The sequence below is a fragment of the Boleophthalmus pectinirostris genome, unplaced genomic scaffold (assembly GCF_026225935.1).
Source record: "Boleophthalmus pectinirostris isolate CB_2022bp ecotype Guang Dong unplaced genomic scaffold, ASM2622593v1 HiC_scaffold_1, whole genome shotgun sequence".
Taxonomy (NCBI): Eukaryota; Metazoa; Chordata; class Actinopteri; order Gobiiformes; family Gobiidae; genus Boleophthalmus; species Boleophthalmus pectinirostris.
In genome coordinates, this window is record NW_026570970.1 from 11,356,956 (window position 1) to 11,382,475 (window position 25,520).

The 25,520-nt window shown below is 39.1% G+C and overlaps 1 protein-coding gene across 1 annotated transcript; it reads right to left on the bottom strand.

The window, feature by feature from the left end:
* Positions 1–1,823: 1,823 nt before the first annotated feature.
* xirp2b (xin actin binding repeat containing 2b) lies at positions 1,824–17,858 on the bottom strand. Its single transcript, XM_055153917.1, has 9 exons — positions 17,734–17,858; positions 16,014–16,167; positions 15,176–15,304; positions 14,633–14,716; positions 14,480–14,537; positions 14,316–14,404; positions 4,544–13,679; positions 3,492–3,622; positions 1,824–2,975 (listed from the first exon to the last, which is right to left on the bottom strand). Exons 2-8 carry the CDS (start codon positions 16,056–16,058, stop codon positions 3,531–3,533), a joined length of 9,633 nt encoding a protein of 3,210 aa, XP_055009892.1. The 5' UTR covers positions 16,059–16,167; positions 17,734–17,858; the 3' UTR covers positions 1,824–2,975; positions 3,492–3,530.
* Between the last annotated feature and the right edge of the window lie 7,662 nt (positions 17,859–25,520).

Below are 25,520 nucleotides of genomic sequence, written 5' to 3' on the forward strand. Positions count from 1 at the left end.
CAAAAAGATTCGGATCCCAACTGAAGGAGCCGAAAGTCCCACCACAAAAAAAAAAAAAAAAAAAAAAAAAAAAACACTAGGCACGCATGCTATATATCATCTTAATAGCCAATTAACATTTGTCTACTTTATTTATTAGCATTTTATTTCCCGGGTTTAGGTCTCGTGCATTCCGTGCGCGTGCCCTCTCTCGTAAAACAAACAAGACCCAGCTAAACATGCGCACGATTCACGCTAAAACTACCACTAAAACATCACGTAAAGCGGTAAGTCCACACGCAATTGGAGAAATATCAGCACAAATTTTGCATAACGTGACTAATTCCCTGTTTTTGTTGCACAGCGAACTTATTTTCAGCTAATTTATGGTCCACCTAGCTGCTACTTGCGGAGACCGTCGCATACACATTAGCATAGTTCGGCATACACACGCTCACGGAGGAATACGGGGGGCTTTAACTTTTCTTTATCTAGTGCAACTCGCCAACTGCACCGTCCCACGCCCCTGGACCACCACGTACCGCATCCCGGACCTTTCCTCTGCCCGCACACCCGGACACCGCTGCCAATTCCTGCAGAGGAGGAGGACGCGCGGAGCAGCGGACTGGCCGATTCATTAGAGGCGAACACGGGGACCAGCCGAGGTGAACGAGGGGGGTAAAAGCTTAAACCTATCCCCTCCAAAAACGTGCATGTTTCGAGGTAAGATATGCAGCGTGCAAGAATGATCCCACCACGTGAGTACCGCGTTGTGATCTGTAACATCGCGTGCGCGCCAATTAACCACGTAAACAATGCGTTTTCAGATAAAGGAATCCGGTGTGCCTACCTTCGTGTCTCCATCCCACTCAGACTTGTGGTCCTGATGATACGGTACTGCCTGCTCCAGCATCCCGAAGCACTGTTATTCGACTGGAGGGGGGCAGCGCGATGGTTGGGTTACTGCAGTGACGTAGAGGGAGTCGACCAATCGCTGCGTAATCCGACGCACACTTTGCCAATCCGCTCAAAGGGGGAAAGTGAGCACTGCACAAAGGCTGTATTAGCAAGGTAGATTGACGTTGTGAGAGAATTTATGGCCAAGTCCAACACTAGTGATTTATGAAAAAAAATAAATAAAATAAAACGTACTCGTGCTCATTAGGAAACATGGGGTTATCATCACAGAAAAATATGCAAATAAGCCAATTAAAACGATTACAGATAGATAGAGAAGATATTTATTTATTTACTTATTTATTTTGTTATGTATTTGTTAATTTTGCAAGCTCAAATGCTAAAAGGGTAGTGTATTTTTTCGAGATGAGCTCAGCTGTTTTCTCCTATTTCATTATGTGGTTACACCAATGCTGCATTGCTTTTTATAGGGGTTTAATTTCAACAGTAAAAATCCTGGAGGTCCAAACTGAGGAGTAATCAGAGGACACAAGCAACCGACCGCATTTGGTAAGTACAAACTGTTACTAAAAACATCTTTACAACTTGTTCCACCCAGAGCTCTTAATATCCTTGAAGTACTCCTCTTGTGCACTGTGGTTTTAGCTTTAAATCCTCTCAAGGGGGGGGATAACTTCAGAAGATTACACTGACTTTATGTAAGAGATACTATACGCTGAGCTGACCAATCTGTTGCCAAATTCTTGAATGTTTGCCTTTTTTAATATTAGAAGATTCTTGAAAATATAGACCAGTTAAGATTTTCTTTTAGCTTCAAGTGTTATAATTCAGCACAAATTTTCAAACACTGTCGTCTACAATGCAGTATGATATCTCATATCGAAAACACCACTCAAACTCTTTTCATACATTTTATTGCCCTTAGATCAGCAATATGTGAACCAGCCTGACAGTATCACAGAATCAGGAACTTTCTTGTACAAACGGTCTAGTCTAAAAAATACATTTTTTCATTTAAAAAGTTGTTGTTCAATATAGGAAACAAATGTCCAAAACAAACAAAATTACCAATTTATCACTTAAACTATATACTTTCAATATTATATATAATATAATTCCCAAGATCCTTTTAGAAGCCTGCACACCAGGTGCTAAAAAAGAAAATAAAAGATTAAGCCCTGACAAAATAATACAACTGCACAGTCCCCAGACTGGCCTTATTTCTATAAAATGAAATAACTATGGTTTTATTTGTATAAAGGTGAACAAATGCAGAAATGGGGAATAATAGGATTGTGAATTCTAAAAACTCTTCAAGTAAATCTTATTCCACCTACTGTGAACTGCAGCTTCATTTGCTTTGAGCAGGAATAGGAAGCGTATTATAAATGAGTTATGACTGAAGAACAAATCATATACAACTAGGACTGGTATTTGTGGATAGATTGTTTTTTTACAGCCAACTTTTTTACAACTTTTCATGCGTCCATTTTGTACTACTTACTATTCAACCTGCTTCTCACTCCCACACCATTTACAAGTATATACAAAGTTCCTTCCATATCTTCACAACTTTCCCATCTGTGTTGCCTTTCAACTCACTTGACCATAAACCATCATCGAATCACCGTACTTTACACTTCATATTTGCATCTTTTGTTTTGCCATTGGGTTTATCTGACTATAAAAAACTTCACAGGACACTTCTAGGAACAGCTTTTCTGTGTTGCAGTGTGGGTGACTCTGGGGCATTGTCTGGTGGGGGCCACTGTGGTTTAGTTAACTGAATATCATCCTCTATTTTAAAAGATTTCTTTGGGTGCTCTGCCTGAGGGGGCCAGACAACAGATATTTTACTACCCTGTGGCTTGTTTTGATCTAGATTTTCATAACTGCGTGTTTTGTATTTGTCTACTGAACTTAGGCTGCTTGTTGAATATCTCCATTCATCCGAGGGGATAGGTCCACCAGAAGATTGCTGTACAAGTCCATTGTCGTAATTCCCTTTGGATTTCAGAAGTTGCTTGTAATGATGTAAACAGTAGAAGTGTCCGTGGAGTGATACATAATTTCCCACACTAAAAAAGAAAAAAAAACAACATTTCAACAATTCAGCTGTGGTAGGTCTATGTCTTAAAGTCCCATACTATGCAAAATTGAGTTTTAAGATGCTTTTACCTCATCAAAAACATATCTGGAGTTGTGTTTTGTTTCATTCACACATTTGAGTAACTCTATTATAAGTCTGTCTACTACACTAAAGCTCAAAATGCTCTGTTCCAAATTGTGATGTCATGAAGTGGTAGTTTCCAAGCTACATTTTCCCTTTTGTTCAGTAATAATTGGAAATACTGAGGCTGAAATTATCCAAATGATTCTAGAAAAGGTGCATGAAGTATTACGGTGGAGCATTTCCTGTATTATCATATAACATGACAAGGAGGAACAGTGTTTTCTGTTTGACAGAAGAACACGGGATTTGATTTGTGTGTTAAACATGTGTGAATGAAACAAAACACATCTTCAGGTATGTTTGTGCTGAGGAAACATTATGACATAGATCAGAAAATAGTGTAACATCAGCCCAAAATTACCTCAGTCTATTCCTACAGTGCTCGCAGCGGAAACAGGATTTATGGTACTTTTTTTTGTCTACTATCAGGGCGTCCATCGGATAAGCTCTCCTCCGGCAAACCGTGCAAAGCTCTGACTTCGGAACTCGAGTCTGTGAAAAAAAAAAACACTTTAATTATAAGTCTTCTATTTATCATTCCCTGCTTCCACACATGATGCAGACACAAATAGTCATAATTCATAGATATAATGAAAAGTATTATGTAAATTATACTTGCAAATCACACATATTATGGCACAAAACTGTTAAAAGTGAATTGCGCAACTTTTCTGGTGGCTGGAGGGTCCATCACCTGCTTGTCTTCGTGGAGATTACTTTGTCTAGAATGTTCCATGGTAGAGATTAAATCGATCTTTATCAAGGGAGACAACTATAGGCTACATGACAGGTCAGATCTGTGGAGAGGCATTATTGTATTGTGTATTTTGAGCAATAGAAACACATAATGAATGAATGCTAGATAGATGTGATTAATGCCATATACCACGGAACATTCCAGGCATTTCCATAGACACGAAAAGCTGCGCAGTGCACCTTTAATGTTGTTTGATTTGAAAGATGCACCACAATTGTTTGAAAACCATAAAGTCAGAGCTTTCTCCCATGCATTTCTGAGTTGTGATTTTTGACACAGTTTATCAATGAATCATTCGGCTGTATTTAATCATGGTTACTCTCACACATAGCATATCACAACTTATGCATTAGGATAAATATTTTAATTATGACTTAATATAAATTATGACTTGCAGGTCACACATATTATGGCACAAAATTGTTATGTTATTTAATTTCAAAGATGAATAACAGTTGTTTGAAAACCAAAAAGTGCACTTTAAAACTGTCTCCCATGCGTGTGATTTTTGTCACATGTGGAATTAACTGTATTTCACTTAATGGTGGTTATGCTCACACATACCATATCACAACATATGCTTTAAAATAATATCCATACATAAACTAGGTCATTAATTCATGTACATGCCAGTCCGACACATGCTTCTCATTTACCAGTATGTTCCGACAGAACTTGTGAGCTCTCAGAAGAAACGGTGTAGCCAAGGCTCTTGAAAACTGTCTCACTCTCCGTCCATGTTTTGTGGAAATTTCTCAGCAGTTTCTCAGTGGCCTCTTCATCATAGGTTTCTGTCCGCTTTGCTGTCTTTCGTTTAACTGCGTCAGCATAGGAGAAAGGCACCTGCTGGGAGCTCTGGGAGTGCTGGGTCACAGCTGTCATTGTTCCAGTGACCTTGTTGCCAAATTCATCGACATTTGAGAAATTTTCTGTAAATGTTTTGGTTTCCGTAAATCCTGATGGCTCAGCTGTGACAGTTTCCACTTGATTTTTCCGAAGAGGTAGGGGGCTGCTGTGTAGGGAGGCTGGCTTTTTCTCCTGAAGACTTTCCCACTTTGAAGTGTCTGCTGTTTCCGTCAGCCTTGACACAGACTCCTCCTGATCCCTTTTCTCATCTTTGAATAAGAAACTTTGCTCACCCAGTTCAAAAACATTTTTAATAGCCTGAATGTCAAAATTTGGCATTTCCTGTTCTGCCTTGTTTTTGTCAGTGTTATCAGCATCATTGTGAAGCCGCTCAGCAAGAGGAATAGGCTCTTTTTTATCTACATATGTTTTCTCATCCTGGGATTCAAATTTGTTTACAAGACTTGAAAGGTCCGCCTGGGGAAGCTCAATTTGTTCTTTTTCTTTCACCTCGTCCACACACTCCTCCTCCATGTCAGGCCCTAAACGCTCAGGAATAGAAATTGGCTCTTTACGGACATAGGTTTTATTCATTTCTGCCTTTTGAGCCTCTTCAAAAAACTCCATCTTTTCTCTAACAGATGCAAAGGTCAGCTCAGAGATCTCCTCATCTTCTGGGTCAGGAAGGTGAGAGTCAGCTGCACCACGGATATCACTCAAAAGCATTTCCTCTATTTGTTTTGTTAAATCCTTTTCCTCAGTTGTAAAAGATTTTGTTTCCATTGCCTGACTCTCAATTTTGATTTGCCGATGAAAAGATGCAGGGGATTCTACTATCTCAGATTTCTTTTCTGTTATCTGGGATGTTAATATTGGTGGCGGAGTTACACCACGTGAGAGCTTGGCTGTTGTGTCTTTTAGTCTGGCGAGATTTTCCGCTCTATCAAAGGTAGGAGAAGGTGTGATTCTTGTCAGGCGGGATGGAGTGTCAGACCTGCGTGGTGGCGGTGTTGGAGGTGTGAGTGGCCTGTGCATTGGAGTAGGAGAGGGAGTGACTCTCTGTGGAGACGCAGTTCTTCGTGTTGATTCTATGGTGATAAATGTCGGTGATGGAGGCCGCATCCTCAGTGATGGCGAGGGTGCTCTCAGGTCCACAGATTTACTTTGACTGACTTCCTCTTTTCTTTTCTCAGTCCTGGTTATTTGAGATTCAACTTTAGAGGAGCCTATACTAATTTTAGATATTCTCTGTGATCCTCCACTTGAGGCAAGCTTTTCAGAGACCAGCTCACATTCATGCTTTTCCATTGCCTCATTATCATCCAGTTTCATAAGATAACTCTCCACGATTATTTTGACATGAGAAAGTAAATCTGTACCATCACCTTTATTCACAGTTTGCTCCAGCTCTGATTTTCTGTCGGCGCTGATGAGCCAATCAGGGACTGTAGCGAGGAAAGTTTTCACAGATTTGATGTTCCACTTTTCATTCTGCAGTTCTGTGATATGAGACATTAACATTTGAACCTGCTCCTGCTGTGATTTCACCACTCCCGATGCAGACTTCAGCACTTCATTTTGTTCAGCCGTGTCTGTGATAATAATCGGGACAACACTACTCACTTCTGGAGATTCCTTTGTGCTCCATTCCAAAGCTGGCATTTCTTGTTTCTTCTCAGGCTCTTTAACCTGACTTTGGATTAATTTTTGCTCTTGTGATTTTTTAATTTCTTTCTTTACCATGGTTGATACATTTTCTTTTACTTCAATCTTCTGTTCTTGTACACTTGTGTGAACCTGAGAAATGCTTATACTTTCCTGAAATTGTGTAGATTTTTTGTTTTCTGCAGCTTCTACTTTTGATTCAATACAAACTTCTTTGGATTGAACTGTGGGCACTGCACCTCTGGACTTTTTGGACTTCTTTTTCTTCCTTGTTGGAGTTGGAGTTTCCGAAGGAGAGGTTACAGAGGCAGTATTGCTAGAGGCTGCAACCGGGGCCGTATTAACTTTATTCTCCTCCAACTTTTGTTGAGATTCACTGGCGACTTTTACCTCAACCTTTTTCACTGCCATGCTGCTCTCATCATGAGAGACATTCTGTTTGTTATTCTCTTTTGTATCCATTTGTTTTTCTTGCTTGATGGGCTTTTTGACCTTTTGTTGACTTTTGCCTGATTTACCATTTGTATTATCTGTTTGTGGTGGTTGATCCTTCTCTTGGTTTTTAGTTGGAGATTTATCATTCTTCTTCTTCTTGTCAAGTTGAGGGGAGGAGATTCCTTTTTGAGTTTTATCTGAAATATCTTTTTTAGTGTTCTTACTCTGAGGTGTGTCTGTTATTTCAGGCTCTGTTTTACCAGCTATCTGTTTAACAGCAGTTTGTGACTGATAAGAATTAACATTCTGCATGGTGGCAATACTCTCAGTTTTAACCGATTCTTTCTGAGATGTGACCTTTGTTTTTTGGCTAGTATCCATCTTCCCTTCTGTAATTTGCTTCTGTTTGGTATCAGCTCTGACAGCCTGAGTTGAAGAAATAGAAACTGCTTTCTGTGTTGATGTGGTGTGTGTCTGTTGCTTAACAACAGAAACAGATGAGGTCTTCTGAACAGACACAACTTTCGAACTCTCGTTAGATACACTTTGTTGTTTTGCAGAAGACATAATTATATTTGTTACATTTTTCTCATTACCAGCAGTGCTTTTTGTATCTGCAATGACTACCTGCTTTGATTCTTGAGATCTTTCATTGCTCTCCTTTGTAATATTTGATGCATTTTTCCTAACCACCTCTGCATCAGTTGTACAAATTGACTCAGTAGCAGCTGTTATTAAATCGGGAGTGTAGCATAGAGGAGGAGTTGGCGTTGTTGGAGGTGTACTTTCCTCACGTAGTCGGCGAAATTTCTCTTCAGCTTGAATTAGCGGTGTGCTAAATTTACTCATCTTACCTCTCATGAAAGGTGGAGGGGACGGCGGTGGTGTGAATTTAACAGGAATAATAACTTTCTTTAATGGCTGTGGAGATTCTGACAGTGGAGGGATTTCAGTGCGAATTGTTTTTGTTGTTGTTGTTGTTGTTGTTTGGCTTGTCTCAACAGCTTTTCCTGAAGTCACTGTCACCTGTTGTGTTTTGTTAACTTCAACTTTAGGTTCAAGTTTTGGAACGGGGTGGACAGTAGGGCCTTTAACCTTTTTCACTGTCATCTTCTTGGCTTTTCCTGGGGAAGGTGGTGCTGGCATGCTCTCCAGTTCCTGTTGAGACGGAGGAGGTGGGAGGAAGTCTTGTTCGCAGGGAAGTGGGGGTGGAGGAGGAGGCAGGTGATCAACGTCAGACTCGACAGCCGGTGGAGGAGGAGGTGGAGGTGGAAGGATGTCAGCATCAGCCACAGGTGGGGGTGGTGGGGGAAGGGGCAGATCAGGCTCGGGTGTTTTTGATTGCAAGATGTACACGTCAGTTTTTACCCTGGTTTTATCCAATTTGATCATACCCTTGGAGGTAGAATTCAAATTTCGGAACTCTGTCTTGACTGTTTTAATGCCGTGATTTTGCTGTATAGTTTTATGTTCAACCGACATTGATTTTGTTGTTTGACTTGTGTTAGCAGTTTTGATCTTTTGCACATTTCTCTGTGCGTCAGTGTTGAGATTTTTAACAGGAGGGCCCTGCTTTACTCGTGCTCTTCTGTATTGCACTTTAGGAGTTTCGCGCTGGGCATTTTCCATCAATGACTTTATTGTGCCTTTGACGTCACCTTTTAATACCTCTTCCTTTTCCATCTGGTTCTGCTCCTCCTGTGACTCATATAGTGACTTAATAGACATTTTAACATCTCCCTTCAGTTCTTCCTCAATGCTTGCCCTCCTCTGTGTTCTTGGAGAACTTGGGGCCTCCATAAAAAGTTGAATTGTTCCCCTCACATCTCCCTGCACGTCAATTTCTTGTTGGCAAACCCTCTTTTCGGAAGACGCATCTTGTAGACTTTGCATAGCCATGTGAATGTCACCTCTTACTATTTCCTCCTTCTCAACTTCCTTTACCACTTGTTTTGCCCGCTCGAGAGACTTTAGAGTGGCCTTGACATCACCAGGAACCAAATCATCAACAGCAGGTTCAACTTTGCTGGTTGTGGACCTCTCCAGGGATCTTAGAGCTCCTCTAATGTTACCTGGAACAATGTCTGGCTTCTCCACTTCTTTTTTCTGCTTCTGAGCCTTTTCGAGACAGCGCAGAGCTTTAGGTATGTTGCCTTTCACTACTTCCTCTTTCTCCACAACAGCAGTTTGATTTGCTGACACTGACAATGAATTCAAAGCAGCTCTTAAATCACCTTTAACTATTTCTTCTTTTTGTAGTTTTTCTAATGAGAAGCTTGGTTCTGACATGAAAACTTTTACTGTGTTGTGAACATCTCCAGGAATAACATCCTCCACGGTCCGTTCAATATTCACATGGCTTTGATTGAGGATACGCTTTGTTCCCTTTATATCGCCTCCAATAATCTGCTCTTTCTCCGCTTTGTCAGAGGAATTCTCTTCAGGGCTTGAATGCAGCTGTTTAAGGTAGTCAAGAGCCCCAGACTCAATGCATGTGGAGTAAAAGTTGACATTTCCCTTCTCAATGTCGTCTACCTTTATCTTGACAGACTCATCTAGGCCGTCTGGGTTGGTCAGTCTTTGGAGAGCACTTCTTATATCCCCTCTAACAATATCCTCTTTCTCAACAGAGGCAGAGTCCTGTTTATTCAATAGGGAGTATAATGTCATTTGTACATCTCCCTTTTCATCTTCCTGGATTAGTATTCCGTGCTTTGCTGACCCACCCTCTTGGAAAAGGTTGTTTATTGCTTCTTGAATGTCACCGCGTAGGATTTCCTCTTTTTCTACATTAGTCTGCTTCTCTTGACTGAATAATTGTTGCACAGTTGAACTAATATTCCCCATCTCCTGTGAGTCTATCACCACTTGCCGCTCACTTGTTTGTTGTCGATTCAACAGGTTCATCATGATTGTTTGCAAATCTCCCCTGATGATGTCTTCACGTTGAATTTCAGGAGCCTGTTGATTCATGAGCTGGTACTTAGCCATCCTAACATCACCTATTTCGTCTGCTTCAATCAGTATTCCTTTGGATCTAACCATTTTTTGACTATAAAGTTCAGCAAGAGTTCCTTTAATGCTTTTGCCCATTATTTCAGTCTTCTCCACTTTTGACTCATTAAAGTCATCAAATGGTGTAGTTTCAAAGAGCCATGTTGTAGTTCTTACATCAGCTTTGGGGATTTCTTCATGAATAATGGTGGTTTCAGTAGTTTCATCAACTTCTTTAATATGATCAAGAGGGTTTTTCTCAAAGAGCCACACAGATTGCTTAACATCTCCCTTGGCGACATCCTCCTTTTTTACAGTTTCAATGAGATTTTCCTCACTCATACTTTTTATTCTATCAATGGATTGGGTTTCAAATCTCCATTTTGCTGTTCTCACATCACCTTTCTGTATTTCACTGACATTAACTGTTTTGACAGATGCCTCTGATGAGTTGTCAGACTCGAACCGATGTTTATTCATTCTTACATTTCCACCTTGAATATCCTCCACAGTTCTTAGTAAAGCTTTCCTTTCTTCACTGATTCTATCAAGAGGCTGTGTTTCAAATTTCCACTTGGCAGATGTGACATCTCCTTTCTGAACATCTTGTTGTGTGACAGACTTTATTATATACACTTCATCTGTATCTTTTATGGCATCTAAGGGTTTTGTTTCAAATAACCACCTGGTTCCAACCACATCTCCACTTTTAACTTCTTCACTTGTAACTGTGGTAACCTCATGGTAATGACCTTCTTTGTCCTTGATGGCATAAAGAGGCTGAGTTTCAAACATCATGGTATAGTTTCTCACATCACCCTTTTCTTCTTCATCACAGACAATTCTTTTCTTTTTAATTTCTTCAGTCTCATCTGAAACTTCATGAATTTTATCTAAGGAGCAAGTTTCAAAAATAAAGCGACCCTGATTAACGTTGCCTCCTTGTATATCATAAACTGTGCGATTACTAATGTGCTCCTCTTCATTGTCATGTATCATATCTATTGATTGGTTTTCGAAAAGCCACCTGCAATTCACCACATTTCCTTTTTGGATGTCCTCTGTCTGAACCCTCTTCAGCTTTTGTCTGGCTTCTTCCGAGGTAGAGGTCATTATCTCAGATGTTTGGTTTTCAAATATGTATTTCATCCTGGACACATCCCCTGATGAAATGTCAATCTCCGTGATACGTTTAAAGGAGTCAGCCTCCTCACCTGTTAGGTTTTCAAGATTCTCTGTCTCAAACAGAAAACAGGCTGTTCTAACATCTTTCCCTGTAATTTCCTCCTGGTCCACAGTGCGTGTTTTCATAATTGTCTCTGTCTCGTCATGTATAGTATCAAGTGCTTGAGTCTCAAAAAGCCATGTGCATGTTTTTACATCTCCTCTTGGCACAGTTTCACTTTCATCTTTTTGGTCTGCTCTCTCATACAGGATATCCATGGGCTTTGTCTCAAACAACCACTTGCATGTCTTCACATCCCCTTTCATGACATCAGTATTTTGTGTGGATACAACTGTCTCTTCATCCTCGATATTACTGAAGTATTTGATTGCATCCAGTGGCTGTGTTTCAAATAGCCATTTAGCAGTTTTAACATCGCCGGACTCAATTTCTTGTTTGGAAATGCCCTTGATAATTTGGTATGTACTGATATTTTCATCAAACTGATCTATTGGGCGGGTTTCAAACATCCATTTGCAAGTTGTTACATCTCCTTTAACAACTTCTTCTCGTCGCACTGTTTTTACCTCGTGAAAGTGTCCTGAGCTGTCTTGCATGGCATAAAGAGGAGTTGACTCAAATAACGTTTTATTTGATTTCACTGATCCAGATTTTACCCCTTCAATTAATATCCTCTGTGATTCATCAATTCTTTGGTTTATTTCAGTGCTTTCAAAAATGTTTTTGTAGTTTGAAACATCAACTTTATCAATTTCCTCCATGTCAATTGTACGAATGACCTCCTTCTTTTCCTCTCTGATTTGTTCCAGCGGTTGGCTTTCAAACCTCCATTTCTGATGGCGCACATCACCTTTTTCTTCCTCAAGAGGCACAGATTTTTTCAGTTTTCCGACCTCAGCAAGTTCTTTCATCTCCTCTGCTGGACCAGTTTCAAAATAATGTCTTGCCGATTTCACATTACCTGCAATAATTTCCTCTTTTGTTAAGGGGCGACTATTTGAATCATCCTTTAAACGATCCATTGGCTGCGTCTCAAAAACCCAACAGTTTTTGCGTACATCGGCCCTGAAGCTCGTTCCATCTTCCTGTGTCAGGTCATCCTCAATATTTACAGTGCGAATGACCTCTTTCTTGGCCTCTCCTATGTGCTCTAATGGCTGACTCTCAAATCGCCACTTTTGGTGTCTGACATCCCCCTTTTCTTCCTCATTCAGTGTTCGCTTTTTCAGTTTTCCCACCTCTGGACAATTTTTTCTGGCTACTTGTGGACTGCTTTCGAAAAAGTTTCTTGCAGATTTGACATTACCACCAATAATATCTTCAATTGTCTGGGGCTTAGCATTGGAGTCATCCTTCAAAGTATCCATTGGCTGTGTTTCAAAAACCATGCAATGCTTCCGCACATCCGCTCCAATTATTTCTTTCTTCTCTACTTTTGAACTTTCCCAGTCAGTGAGAGAGCTGAGCGTTTTTATTTCAAATAGCCACCTTCCCCAGTCGCCCTTATTGCTATCCTCCATTGAGAGACTGCACACGAGCTTGAAAGTAGAGCATTCTGTTTTGGTCAGGTCCAGTGGCTGGGTGTCAAAAAGCCAACGTGAGGCAATAGAGTTTTCCATTTCTGTCTCAATTTTGCGGACAGATTTGACTTCTAAAATCTCACTGGCTTGTCCCATGATGACACACTTGAACTGAGTGTCAAACGTGCTCGTGATGGTTTTCATGTCTCCGTTGATTTCTTCCAGTACTGACCTTAATATGAGCAAGTGGCTCTCATCAATTGTCTCAGTGTGCCCTAAGGTATGCATGTACTTGTTATCAATCATGTTAATGGTGGAATCTCCGTCCTCCTCTGTGAATACAATTTCTTTTGTTAAATCCTCTTCCTTTCGCCTCTTGTTTAGGCTGTCCATGGTCTCTGTTTCAAATAGCCATGCTGCTGCTCGCACATCTCCTTTCTCCAATTTATTGACTTTATTTTTATATTCAGATTTATCCGTGGGCTTTTTCTCAAACATCCAAGCAGTGCGTCTGACATCTTTTCCGAGAATGACTTCCTGCTGACTTATCTTTCTGTTGTCCTCATCCTCATCTGGAGATTCATCCTTGATGGTGTCCAGAGGTTTATTTTCAAACATCCAGCGCATTGACTGTACATCCCCTGGCAGAATCTCTTCCCATTCACCCTCTTCATCTTGGTTAATTTCCTCAAGATCGTCTTCATAGGAGAACTCTTGGTTCTGTACCTGAACAGTTTCACTTTCACTGTAGTCAGTAAAGAGCTCCTTCTCAATGTTTTTCCTAACCTCGGGATGAATGTGCTTGTACAGGCGTTTGAGCTCAGTCTTGCTCCTCTGTTTGAAGTACGCCTCTCTGCTGAGGGGGCACTTGGAGGGTTGTGCTGGTTCTTCGGCCTCTGGAGCATAATGACATACTGGCATATCATGATTCTCTGGTGGCATTTGCAATAAGTCCGGAGGTGGGGGTGGAAGGTAGTCAGAGTCATCAGCTGGTGGGGGCGGGAAATCATCATAATCCATCACCGCTGCCACTCCAGTGTTCTCCAGCGCAGCAGCCGCAGTCGTAGATTCATACACTCCACTGGACATTGTGCTGTTTTGTGTCATGTTTGAAGCCCACTTAGAACGATTGATGTCACGGGTAATCTTTTGAAGGACAAAAAATACATATTTCTAGATGAATTTTGTATAGATTCAACATTTCATCTCAATAATGCAATATACTTTATATCTTCAAGGTCTTATATTACACAGAGTTGACTTTTGTTAGCTTAAACCATGTTATAATGTTATTACCTCATCAAGAAACATACCTGAAATTGTGTTTTGTTTCATTCACACATGTTTGGGTAGTCCTTAATTATTAGTCTGTTGACATCTCCAAATCCCAAAATGCTCTGTTCCACCTTGTGGTGTCATGAAGTAGTAGTTTTGAAGTTACCTTTTATCTTTTGTTCGGTAGAGACAGGCAACTCCAGGGCTGAAATTATCCAAATGCTTTTATGGTGTATGGAGTTTAAAAACACAGTGGAGCATTTTTTGTATTACCACATGACATCACAAGGTGGAACAGAGTGCTGGAGAGAAGAACTCAGACTAAATATGCAGGATTTGTGTGTTAAACGTGTGAATGAAACAAAACACAACTCCAGGTATGTTTTTGATGAGTACAACAGCATAATACCATAGATCAGAAAATAACATAATGTGGACCCTTTAAATGCTCAATTTACAATTAAATTTTAAAAATTGTATGTGTGAATGGATGTGTTTATAATTTACCTTTACTGGTTTGTGAGGCGCGGCCTCCTCTATTGTTTTCTCAAAGTGATCTCTCAGCTCTTTAGTTGTGTATCTTGGAAACTCCTCATCTACATTTTAACAAGGACAGTTAAGCAAATGACAGCATGTCAACGGTTGTACTAAATATAGATTTAATTACTTACCTGTCTCATTTTCGTGATTTTCATAATTGGAGGCCAAGGCACTGCCGCTGTAAGAGACCTATATTTAGAGATATAGACAAAAAGATAAGATTTAGCTCATTAATACAGTTTTGAGGTTGGTAATACAATAAGACAGACAGAATGAGAGAGTACCATAGTTTCGTGGTTGTGATTTAGCTGACTGCCTGGGAGGACCTGCCTGCTGCCTGACACCGTCACTTCAGAGTTAGACATTTCCTGTGATGAGGCAGACAGTAGGTTTCAAACACAGTTCACAAATATGCAAGCTACACACACACACTCTTGCAAATCCAGACTGATTAGACCAATTGTTCCACTATAGCTCTGCCAAACCATAGTCTGATATGAGTTTACTCCAGTTAATTATTCCTTCTAGAAGCTAAATTCCCAACAAAATCACATGCAGAGAAGATGCAAGACCACATTCCTTAGCACAGTTTAGAATTAGAAATCACAGATGGAGCAAGAAGGATCAAAACAATTTCAAGCTGTTCTCATTTCTGTTACGGAGCAAACTGTAAATCTTTAAATCTTTGTTTCCAATGAAAAACGCAACAAGTTTTTTCTCATCACAATGATGCTGGCAAGTTTAAAACACATGTTGCACAAGATGCAGCAGACATATTTTACAAATTCTGCAAATTCTCAAAAACCCAAGTGCAATATATATAATACCTGAACTGTTCTGTGCTGAAAATGAAACTGGGTAACACTGTGTGATGATGCAATTTCTTGAGTTTCAAATTGTCTCCTCACACTGGCTATTCCCCCAGGCAGGGAACAGACCTCTGATTCCTCCATGACCTAATGAAGCAGGAAATATCATTAGCGGCCACCACTTCTTCATAACCTGGAATCTAAGTGATGCTTTAAAGGGCTCCTCTGTTTAGTTGGTATGAGGCACATGCACCTTTTAAATGTGTCTATCTAATGCCACAGTATATGCACTTTATGTCCTTTTTACAGCACATAAAAAACATTAAATGAGGCTTTTAAAATAATAGGCCTCGTCATTACCCTCTATACCATTTCGTTTGAAGTACAGTATGTCTTATATGTTTTTCTATTTTTACATGCACACTATATGTACCCCAGCCTTCTGAGTGTCATTTGTCAAACTTGCAAAGCTGTCAACCCCTCAGCTCATACAACATACACAGTGCAACAATGGAGGCACCGGCAGCACCAGCTCAAGAGACTTTGTACAGACAATTTATGAGAGCAATTATGGCTGTAGCATTTTAGAGGTTTTGGACACTTTTCACACTAACTCTTGGCACGTGCAGTTTGAGCGCAGTTGCTTTGACACTACAAGACAATTAATGTCTACAGCCTGCCAAAGCCCATTAGACCCCCACACAGTTTTGGGTACTAGTTGAAAGCAGCTTCTCTATTTTTCAGCAGCGTAACAATTTATATGTGCATAAGCGTACAATTATATATCTATCCACTATCTCAGAATAAGCATTTTAACTACAGGAGCTGCAGTAGCAGTCAGAGCCATGCTCAGTACCCCGCTGGAGTTGTCTGCCCGCTTGGAGACAGCTGCTTGGTACATGGCCACACAGTTGGTCAGTGGGACGATCTTTGAGTTTTCAGAGTGAATCCGGTTCCTCTGGTTACGTTTCTTTCGTTTTTTGCCTTGGTGAGACTTTTGCTGCCAGCAGCTATGTGACATACACAGTGAAAGTATGACTCATACACTTGTATTGATGAGCAGCATTGTTCTACAAGACTACCAGATTGAACTGTTCCCATAGTGGTTTTGTACTGTATAAGGTAGACAGGCTGTCAGCATAGCTGCTTCAGCTGTACAGTAAATATATTTGAAGAGGATCAGTACATTTGTGTCTGTTTCAGAATGCTGCTATATTTGGCAGTCGGTGCAGTCAGTGGTTTACAGTTTTCATGACATGTACACTATGTGAATCTGCCATTGCTGTCATCAAGGCTCAACAGAAAATAATTATAGGCCTCTTTGTAAATGGTTTAGCAACTGTGGCACCGTGTGTATTTTATTGATTCACTGTCTGTAATCAACTTTGTCTAATGAAAAAATAATCAAATATATTAATAATATATTAAAAGTAGTCACTCAAGTGCACAATAACAGAGAGATGTTGTATCTTTATGTGCTCCCTCGTTTCCACAGTTTAGTTTAAAGTGACTTGAAGCTTTGGCTTTTTCCTGACGTTCACTGTGGGAAGTGCTTCCCCCTGTTGATTCTAAGAAGGTATGGCAGGCTCTACAAACTACACCCTTTCCAGGCTAGTTTTCTGTGTTTAGCATTTTTGTAATTTGTTTCAAAACAATAATGATAATGATAGCAATAATAATGTAAAAAAGACACTGTAAAAACCTTTGAGTAAAATGCTGTATCCAGCCTGTTGATGATTTAATATTATTAATCCTTTATTTATACAGGTCTGCCTCTTGAGACTTAATGTCAGTGTCAAGACCTGTTGAATAATTTACATTTACACAATAACACAGTAACATTAACATTAAATTACAATTTATACAAATTCAACTTAAAAACCTCTTGGTAGAAATGATGTATTATTCAATGTTGACTCAAATGCTGAAGGAAAGAACTAGACTGATGAATGAAGCAAATAGCCATGTATTATTAAAGAGATTCTAACATATTTTATCATCTGTCGGTCTCTCATAAAAGACCTAATTTTAAAAACCCCGAAATCCGTCAACAGTGTGAGGTGATATCTCATGACACGTTCCACTGAGCTACAGCTCAAATAACAAGAAAGTGAAGTAATCGAGGCGCCATGTTCATGCAAAAATAAATCACACCTATTTTAAACTGGACCAAGAAGGGTCGTGTTTCTTCATGAAATGCGGTTAACCAAGAGGTCGAGCTTTCATTGAACAAAACTATTTTATTAACTACTTTATAGGTTAACCACCTTATCAAACATCAGGACTTCTAATGTTTGATAAGGTGGATTTTCATATTCCTATTTCAAAATACTTGTTAAATTATTGTATTGTGGTATGTATTTGAATCATGTGCTTCAGCTTCATGTATGTTATCTATAGTTCTATAATATATCTGTAGTTAGCTGTAGGTAGCATTTTATGTCACTCTGAAGTCCACGTCACGTGATGTATAATAGTATGTATAATTCACATTAAGATAATTACTTTCTCGTCCCTTTAGAAGTAATCCAATAGCTGCAGTTAAAAGTTTAGTCTAAAGTGGTACAATAGCCTACCGGTTGAGTAGATAAGAGATGATAAAAGCTCAGTAGAATCCCACACGGTGGCCACTGCACCCCTGGCCTGCAGGGTCTATCCAAACCAATAGCAAATCCCAGTCGGTCGTGGAGACCAGCTCCTATGTTTTCACCTCTGTCCAAAGAGCAGACAGTGACAGCTGATTTTATTTTAGACCCTCCGCCCCCTTTCAGAGGAAGGGTCTGGCCTGCTTTGGGGGGGGGGGGGGTTAGGTCTCTGTGCATCCCATGACAAGTCCCCCAAAAATCTATATGGATATACTTCCTGTAACTCTCTTAGAACCTGGTGTACTAATAAATCAGGTCAGCCAGGTTTCATCATCACAGCTTCTATCATGGTGGCTGCACTCCACAACAGCTGTTACTGCCTGTCATGATATGCTCCATCATGCCCACACATCCACAACAAACTGGAGAATCCCATTATCTCTTGCTCCTCGTAATCTCCTTGCAGTGCAAAGTGAATGGCAAACAGGTGCAGATTCTAGTGACAGTAAATGATAATGAGAAGGGCCGGCCACGCGGTGTGCTCTGCAGTTGGTCTGAAACAGGGTCAGTGATGTAATGGTATTTGTTAAGGGGCGGGGGTCAAAAGGGCCATAAATACGAGAGACACCCCTGAGTGTGGCAGTGTGAGCCCTCATGCTGTAGGCAGCAGACGGCGGCGCCAGCCTGGCTCTGGTATGAGGTGGACCCGCTCCGGTGTGGTCGCTCAGACAGGGCCGCAGGCATCATCAGTGTAACTCATACCAATATGAGCCAGTGGGCAGAGAATCCAGAATTCTCATTGGAATGTTTGGAAATATTCTACTCAGTTTGGAATCACATGTGCCCAGATTTTGCTAAACTATAGTTACCAATTCTCACTGTCAACATTTTCTTATATTTTTTTCATCTCCGTGCTGTACCATTATTTTGTTAACCACAAACATTTATTAATCGCGAAAATATATATCACAATAATATATTCAGATTCAATTTATTGTCATTGCACTTGTACGGACATTTCGTGTGCGGACGAGAAGTGAGGAGCAGGGAGAAGAGCGGAGCGGGGAGCGAGGAGAGGAGAGAGGAGAGGGGAGCGGTGCGCGGAGATTCCGTGCCCGGAGAAGTGAGGAGCAGGGGAAGAGCGGAACGGGCAGCGGGGGAGAGGAGCAGGAAAGGGGTGCAGAGAAGAGTGCGCGGAGATTCAGTGCGAATGAACTAGCTACAACACGCAGCAGCAAGCGGACTCTTTCTTTGCACTGAAAATTACGTTTTCAGACATAGGATATCGCTTTCGTGTCCTGAAAAACGTTTGACTAGCTCTTGGAAATAAAGTACGTTTTCATAATAAGCAGAAGTGACCTGTCCAGGAGTAATTTGGCGACCAATGCGTCAGTCTTTAGACCCTGCGTCTGCTTCAGTTGCGCCATCGCTGGAATGAATCTACAAGAATCACCTTAGTTTGGCTTCGCTGCTTTTCCCCTTGTCTTCTTCTTTCTTTCTTTCTTTCTTTTGCAGCTAACTGCTCCTGGATTCTTGTCGCCATTGTAACAAACTTTGTGCGAACTGCGAGGAAGATATAGGTAAAAAAAAGCCGCTAAGAACTGTTGCGTTGGTGGAGTAAACAGCGTCTGTGCGGCTTGCGTCTGTGGACTGCGTGACAGGCGTACGTAAACCACGTACCGGCGGCGCAGGCAAGTCAGTTACGCTAGAAATGTAGGGAGATTGATTGACAGCCTGTCAGCTAACAGATAACAAGGCAGTGTTGTTATCTATTGGCAAATGTTTAGCCCCACCACGTCCAGAGTTGATGAATTTTTATTTTCTTTTTTTTGGTCATCATAATTACAAGGCTACTGCACCTCTATAATGCTATCATTGACAATTTGAAACAAAAAAAAATCCTCCATACAACCTTTAAGCAGACAGCATTTATTGAGGTAAGGCAAAATCCTCTCTAAACTAATTATTCAGTAATGTAAAAACAAGCATTTAAATCTGAAATGCAAGCAATTATTGTATTAGTTGTCCGTTTATGCCTCAGTCCTCTCTTAAACGTTATGGCTCCAGGACATTTTTAAAATGTGAAATTGCATTGCTTATAAACATAAAATAAATCATCAAGCCATACAATTTTCTCAAATCTCTAAAACGTTTAATTAAGCTGTAAAGCAATAATGGTTGTAGAATTTTTTTCCCCAAATTCTTGCTTTGGGCTTATTAATATATGTTTCTAAAATGCAATCACAGTATCTTATTACCAATTCTACCTCTTTTTGCGAGAGTATGAAGATGAGATCTCATGTTCTTTTCATGAATCTCTGCTTTGTTCAGCCCCTGTGATCCGTGGCACAGTTAAGCCACACATGGCAAAGAGGCAAGAAGAGGGAGGACGTGCCATTCTTTTTGGCTTACTGGATCATAGACAATTGCTGTTTTTACAATCACTTGTTTCCCTTTTGTAAGAATTTGAGTAAACAATTACAGAACAATACAAACAAATACTTGCGCCCCTTTTGCGGTAAATGTTAATAATAATAACAATGCATTAGTCTTATATAGTGCTTTTCTAGACAGTCACAGTCACTCCAGACCTGTGGTGGTAAGCTACTATTGTAGCCACAGATGCCCTGGTGCAGACTGACTAACACAAGGCTGCCAGTCTGAGCCATCAGCCCCTCCGACCACACACACTCCACTTTCACACCAGGCAATGTGGTTGATGTGTCTTGCCTAAAGACTAGGGCTGGGTGTCATTAAGAAGTTGCCGATACGACACATATCTCGATACAGTGCACTTTCGATTCAATATGATTTATTTCAAATTGTTTTGATACGGTTCAATAAAAAATAAAGGCTAAATCTTGGCTGTGATTCTAAAAGTCTTGTTGAATCACTTCCTGTGCAAAGTTCATATGAAACACAAACATTTTAATCATCAAAACAGTGAAAATGTCAAAAGTGTCGCATAAATGAGTTTTCTTCCTCTAAACAAGCAACAAAACTGTAGCGCTGTAACAAAATTATTTAACAAAATATACCAAAAAATACTCTTGGTGATATATCGATACAGCAGCCCATGATATCGATACTGTATAATCACATTAAACATATTAAACATATTTTTGCACACCTCTGCTAAGGGCGCAATGTCAGTTTTTGCCACTGGCGCCTCACTGTGGCACCTGATTTTCCCATCCAAGTATTAACCAGGCCCAAGTTTCTGAGATCTGACGAGGCTTTGACAAACAACCTGTTATTCTCAGTAGTTGTTACAGCCTTGACAATCACCTGTGACTGTATATTATAATAATAAATTCGTCTTCCATATACTGAATGCAGTAAGATTTAAACAATATGTGCTTAGATTCATACAGTACATGTGCTGTAATATCAGTGTGATCTGTAGTGCTGCTGTAATTAAATACGACTTCAAAGATGGATGGCTCTTTAAATTACAACAGTTAATGTAATTATAGCGGAAAGAAGAGAAAAGTCACGCTGGATGATTGACGTTTGTCTGCTAAGTGTTGCCTCGTCACAAAGCAAATCTGATTGCAGGAGCATAAACAACATTTTGGAGGATGATAATGAGATAATGCCCCATAATTATATTGTAGCGTGATTGAAAATGAGGACAGTCGTTCTGATCTGGATGTGTGTAATATGATGACGGCTATATTAAGAAGTCAAAATACAGTATGGCTGGAAATGAGTCTTGACATAACTGGTGTCACTATTGCTATCTTGTCAGTAGAATGTTATTTTACAACTCTTTCACAAGCCTCATTTACAGACAGTGTCCTCATACATTTATGTTTAAGAACTGTCTACAAATCCAAATATAACAGCAATATGGAGATCAACCAACATGGATTCTTCATGGCCCATGGTGATACCGATTGTTTAAAATTCAGAGGAAACAATAGCCAGTAAGATCTGACAATTTTTTAAGACAATATATATGGCCGATTTTGATTGTTTTCCCCAAATTCTGTAATTTAAGTTGACTACAAACTCCCTCCACAGCCCTTTTTTACCACAAACCTATAGTCAGTGTTGGGAAGTAACAGATTACATGTACCAGAGTTACGTAATCAGACTACAAATTATGAGTAACTGTATTCAGTTACAGTTACTGTTTCAGTGAGTGGTAATTGGATTACAGTTACTTTGTTGAAAAAAATTGATTACACGGTGGTATTTTCCTGTTTTCACATTTGAGGACCTTTTTTTTTTTTTTAATTCCACTCATTGCCGGACACTAAACCAGGACTAAAACCAAGTCTAAACCAGGTCTAAACCAGGACTAAAACCAGGTCTAAACCAGGTCTAAACCAGGACTAAAACCAAGTCTAAACCAGGTCTAAACCAGGACTAAAACCAGGTCTAAACCAGGTCTAAACCAGGTCTAAACCAGGACTAAAACCAAGTCTAAACCAGGTCTAAACCAGGACTAAAACCAGGTCTAAACCAGGTCTAAACCCAGTTCTAAACCAAGTCTAAAACCAGGACTAAAACCAGGTCTAAACCAGGTCTAAACCCAGTTCTAAACCAAGTCTAAACCAGGACTAAAACCAGGTAGAAACTGGGTCTAAACCCAGATCTAAACCCAGGTCTAAACCCAGGTCTAAACCAGGTCTAAACCAAGATTTAACAGGACTAAACCATGCTGCATGGACCGTGTCTCCTCCTCTTCTATCAGTAATATTTTTAATTTGGTCAAGTAAAGTCTGGGCTTTTTATTTTCTTTTAGCAGACAAAAATTCTTATGTTACGATTTCCTCATCTTTGCTTCTCTACAGCAAATCAAGTAATCCAAAGTATTCAGATTACGTTACTTACTTTAAGTAACTTAATGGATTACGCTACAAACTACATTTTGGGGTATGTAATCTGTAATCTGTAGGGGAATACATTTTAAAAGTCACCTTCCCAACACTGCCTATAGGAGAGATGTGTGGTCACGTTTTGCGCAATTATCTCTGCATATTAAAGTGTTAATATAAATCTTTGTGTGTATTTTTTAGGCAGCAGATCAACCAATCAATATTTTGCTCTATCATATATCTATAATATAAATGCTTGCTTTTTTAAATGAAATGGGTAAAAAAAATTATTATCACCAATGTACAGTATTACTATGCATTATTGGTGGTTTTCATATTCTACATTATGACGTCATAGTCTCACATGAGGAGCCAGTGTTTCAGATTTTTTTTTAATCGTACTTTGCCATGAAGTGTCCAAAAAGTAAATGCACAAATATTGAACCTGATTATTTTTGTAAGTGAAAATTGCTAAAGATATAAAAAAAATACAAAAAAATGTCGATATATCGATACATCAGCTCACAATAACGATAACGTATCACCAAATTTAGTATCACAATATATCGATATTCCATTACGCCATTATTCCGACTGTTTTGTTAAGGGCTGGTTACCTTTAAGAGATGTTTTTTGGCTCTGAATGACAGACCATAATTGATATGAACTGAAAAGTCAAAGGAATATTAAGTTTTGTTTGTTTGTTTTTTTTATATGTGGGATAGATATTCCATGTGATGGTCTCTTTTGAGATTTTACCCTGTCCCTGTTGATAATGTAAATCAATAATAAAGAATAAATTATAAATTATAATAACAAATAGCGATGTAACGATATCCAAATCTCTTGGTACGATATTTATTGCAATATTTTGGAGAGGCTAATATAATTGTAGATAGGACCCTTTTTTGCTTTTAAAATACCTTGACAAGATTTTGGTGTGAAATATTTCCATCATAATCCCAAGAATTCAAGTAAAAAACGAATTACTTCATGTTGTCTGCACTGAAATGAATCATGGGATATGCAGTTTTCGATGTTTTTAAGCTGTAAAACCACGCATTAAAGCAAAGGAACTCGTAATTCGATATATTGTGAGACTTTTGACGACACAATATCACAGTATTTCGGTTATTGTTACATCCCCAATAACAAAGAGTAAAAAATATAAAAATGGTTATAAAAGTTCTATATGAGAAGCAATAAAAATAGCAAAAGACTAGTTTCAAATAAGGCATAATTATATAAATGCAAAGTAAAAAACTGAAATATTATCATTACAGATTCATTCTAGAATCTGAAAAACACCAACATATATATAAAAATACCAAAATGTTGTACTGATGTGGGACAAAAGCAGGACATGTCACTGGTTCTCGCTCAAGCATAAACAATCTTTGAAAAAATAATAGCAAAATTTCAAAGTTGTGCTGAAATCTTGCCAGCAGTGTTTTCATTTTGATGCTCTCCCCTGTTGAGACTGGTGTATAGTTCACATCAGTGAGCACCGCACGAAGACCACACAGAGCCAACGCCACAGGACGCATGACAATGAGCCACATCCACACCACACGCCATTACGAGAAGCTGAGGATCATGGGAACGAGGAATTTATCAAATACATTTTTATATGCAAATGGACTTTTGGATAGATATGGGTTCAAACATTCGTGTTGCAAAATGAAGATGATGGAGACGGAGTAATATGCTGGAATGTTGAGAATTGCCTGCGCTTTTATAATTGGTTGAAAAGGTTGTGGATCAATCGATGTGAATCACTACATGCTTGAAGGCCGTTGATTCATGATAATTGACTTTGTGTTCTTGGTATTTCATAAACTGTTGCAACACTGACAGCTGCTGTTGCCTATTCACTTCGAGATTATTTTTTTATTTACTTAATTTCTGTGCTTTCGTAGTTTGCAGTTTTTGTGTTTAATTGATTCTTCATTGCTGTTATTAGTTTGTACGATCATAAACGAAAATAAAAAATCCTTAAATTTTTCATTCTCATTACTGTTCATTTTATACAATCATAAACGATAAACTTTGTGCCTAGATTAACATTATTATTAGTTTGTACGACCATAAACAAAAATGTATGTATGTGTGGATATGTTTTTGTATATATGTGGGTATATTTTTTTTTGCAAATGACAGGTAAGCACTCCAAAGGTGATATTAAAAAAAAAAAAGAAAAAAAAAAAAAAAAGTGAACCACGTGATTATGTAAAACAATTGGGGTAGGACTCCATAAGTTTTTTAAACTTCATCCTACTCCTTTTGAGCACCAGGTCCCAAATATGTCATGTCCATATCACTATTTTTGTTATTGTTTTTGAATTATGTTGTACCTGGCTCAAACAAATAAATACATTAAATTAAATTAAATTAAATTAAAATGAACCCAAATTATTTTACATTTGGAAATTGCAGTTCAACACACAATGCCAAAACAAGCTAAAAGTAAAATTTCTCATTCCTTTTTGCCTTATATTAAATTATATTACACAAAATTGACTATTGTGAGCTTTAAACGATGTTATAATGCAGTTTCCTGTTTAAAAACTTACCTTGGGGTGTGTTTTGCTTCATTCACACGTTTGAGTAACCCTTTATTATTAGTCTGTACATCTCCAAAGCTCAAAATGCTCTGTTACACCTTGTGATGTCATGAAGCGATAGGTAATTAACAGCTACTCTTTTCCTTAAGATCCAGGGCTGAAATTATTCAAATGATTCTAGTGAAAGTGTATGGAGTGTAATAAAAAATACAGTGCAGTGCTTATATTAACACATGCAATCACAAGGTGGAACAGTTTTCCATTTGAGAGAAAATATTTGTCTAAAAATGTGTGTTAAACATGTGTGAATGAAACAAAACAAAATCCCAGGTATGTTTTTGATGAGAAAACAACATTATAACACATAGTAGATCAAAAAATAGTGTAC

Coding starts and splice junctions, on each gene's coding strand:
- xirp2b (XM_055153917.1), bottom strand. CDS start 16,058: ATGTACCAAGCAGCTGTCTCCAAGCGGGCAGACAACTCCAGCGGG. Junction 15,305..16,013: donor GGGCAGACAACTCCAGCGGG/GTACTGAGCATG, acceptor CTGCTTCATTAG/GTCATGGAGGAATCAGAGGT. Junction 3,623..4,543: donor AGTTCTGTCGGAACATACTG/GTAAATGAGAAG, acceptor TTTTTTTCACAG/ACTCGAGTTCCGAAGTCAGA.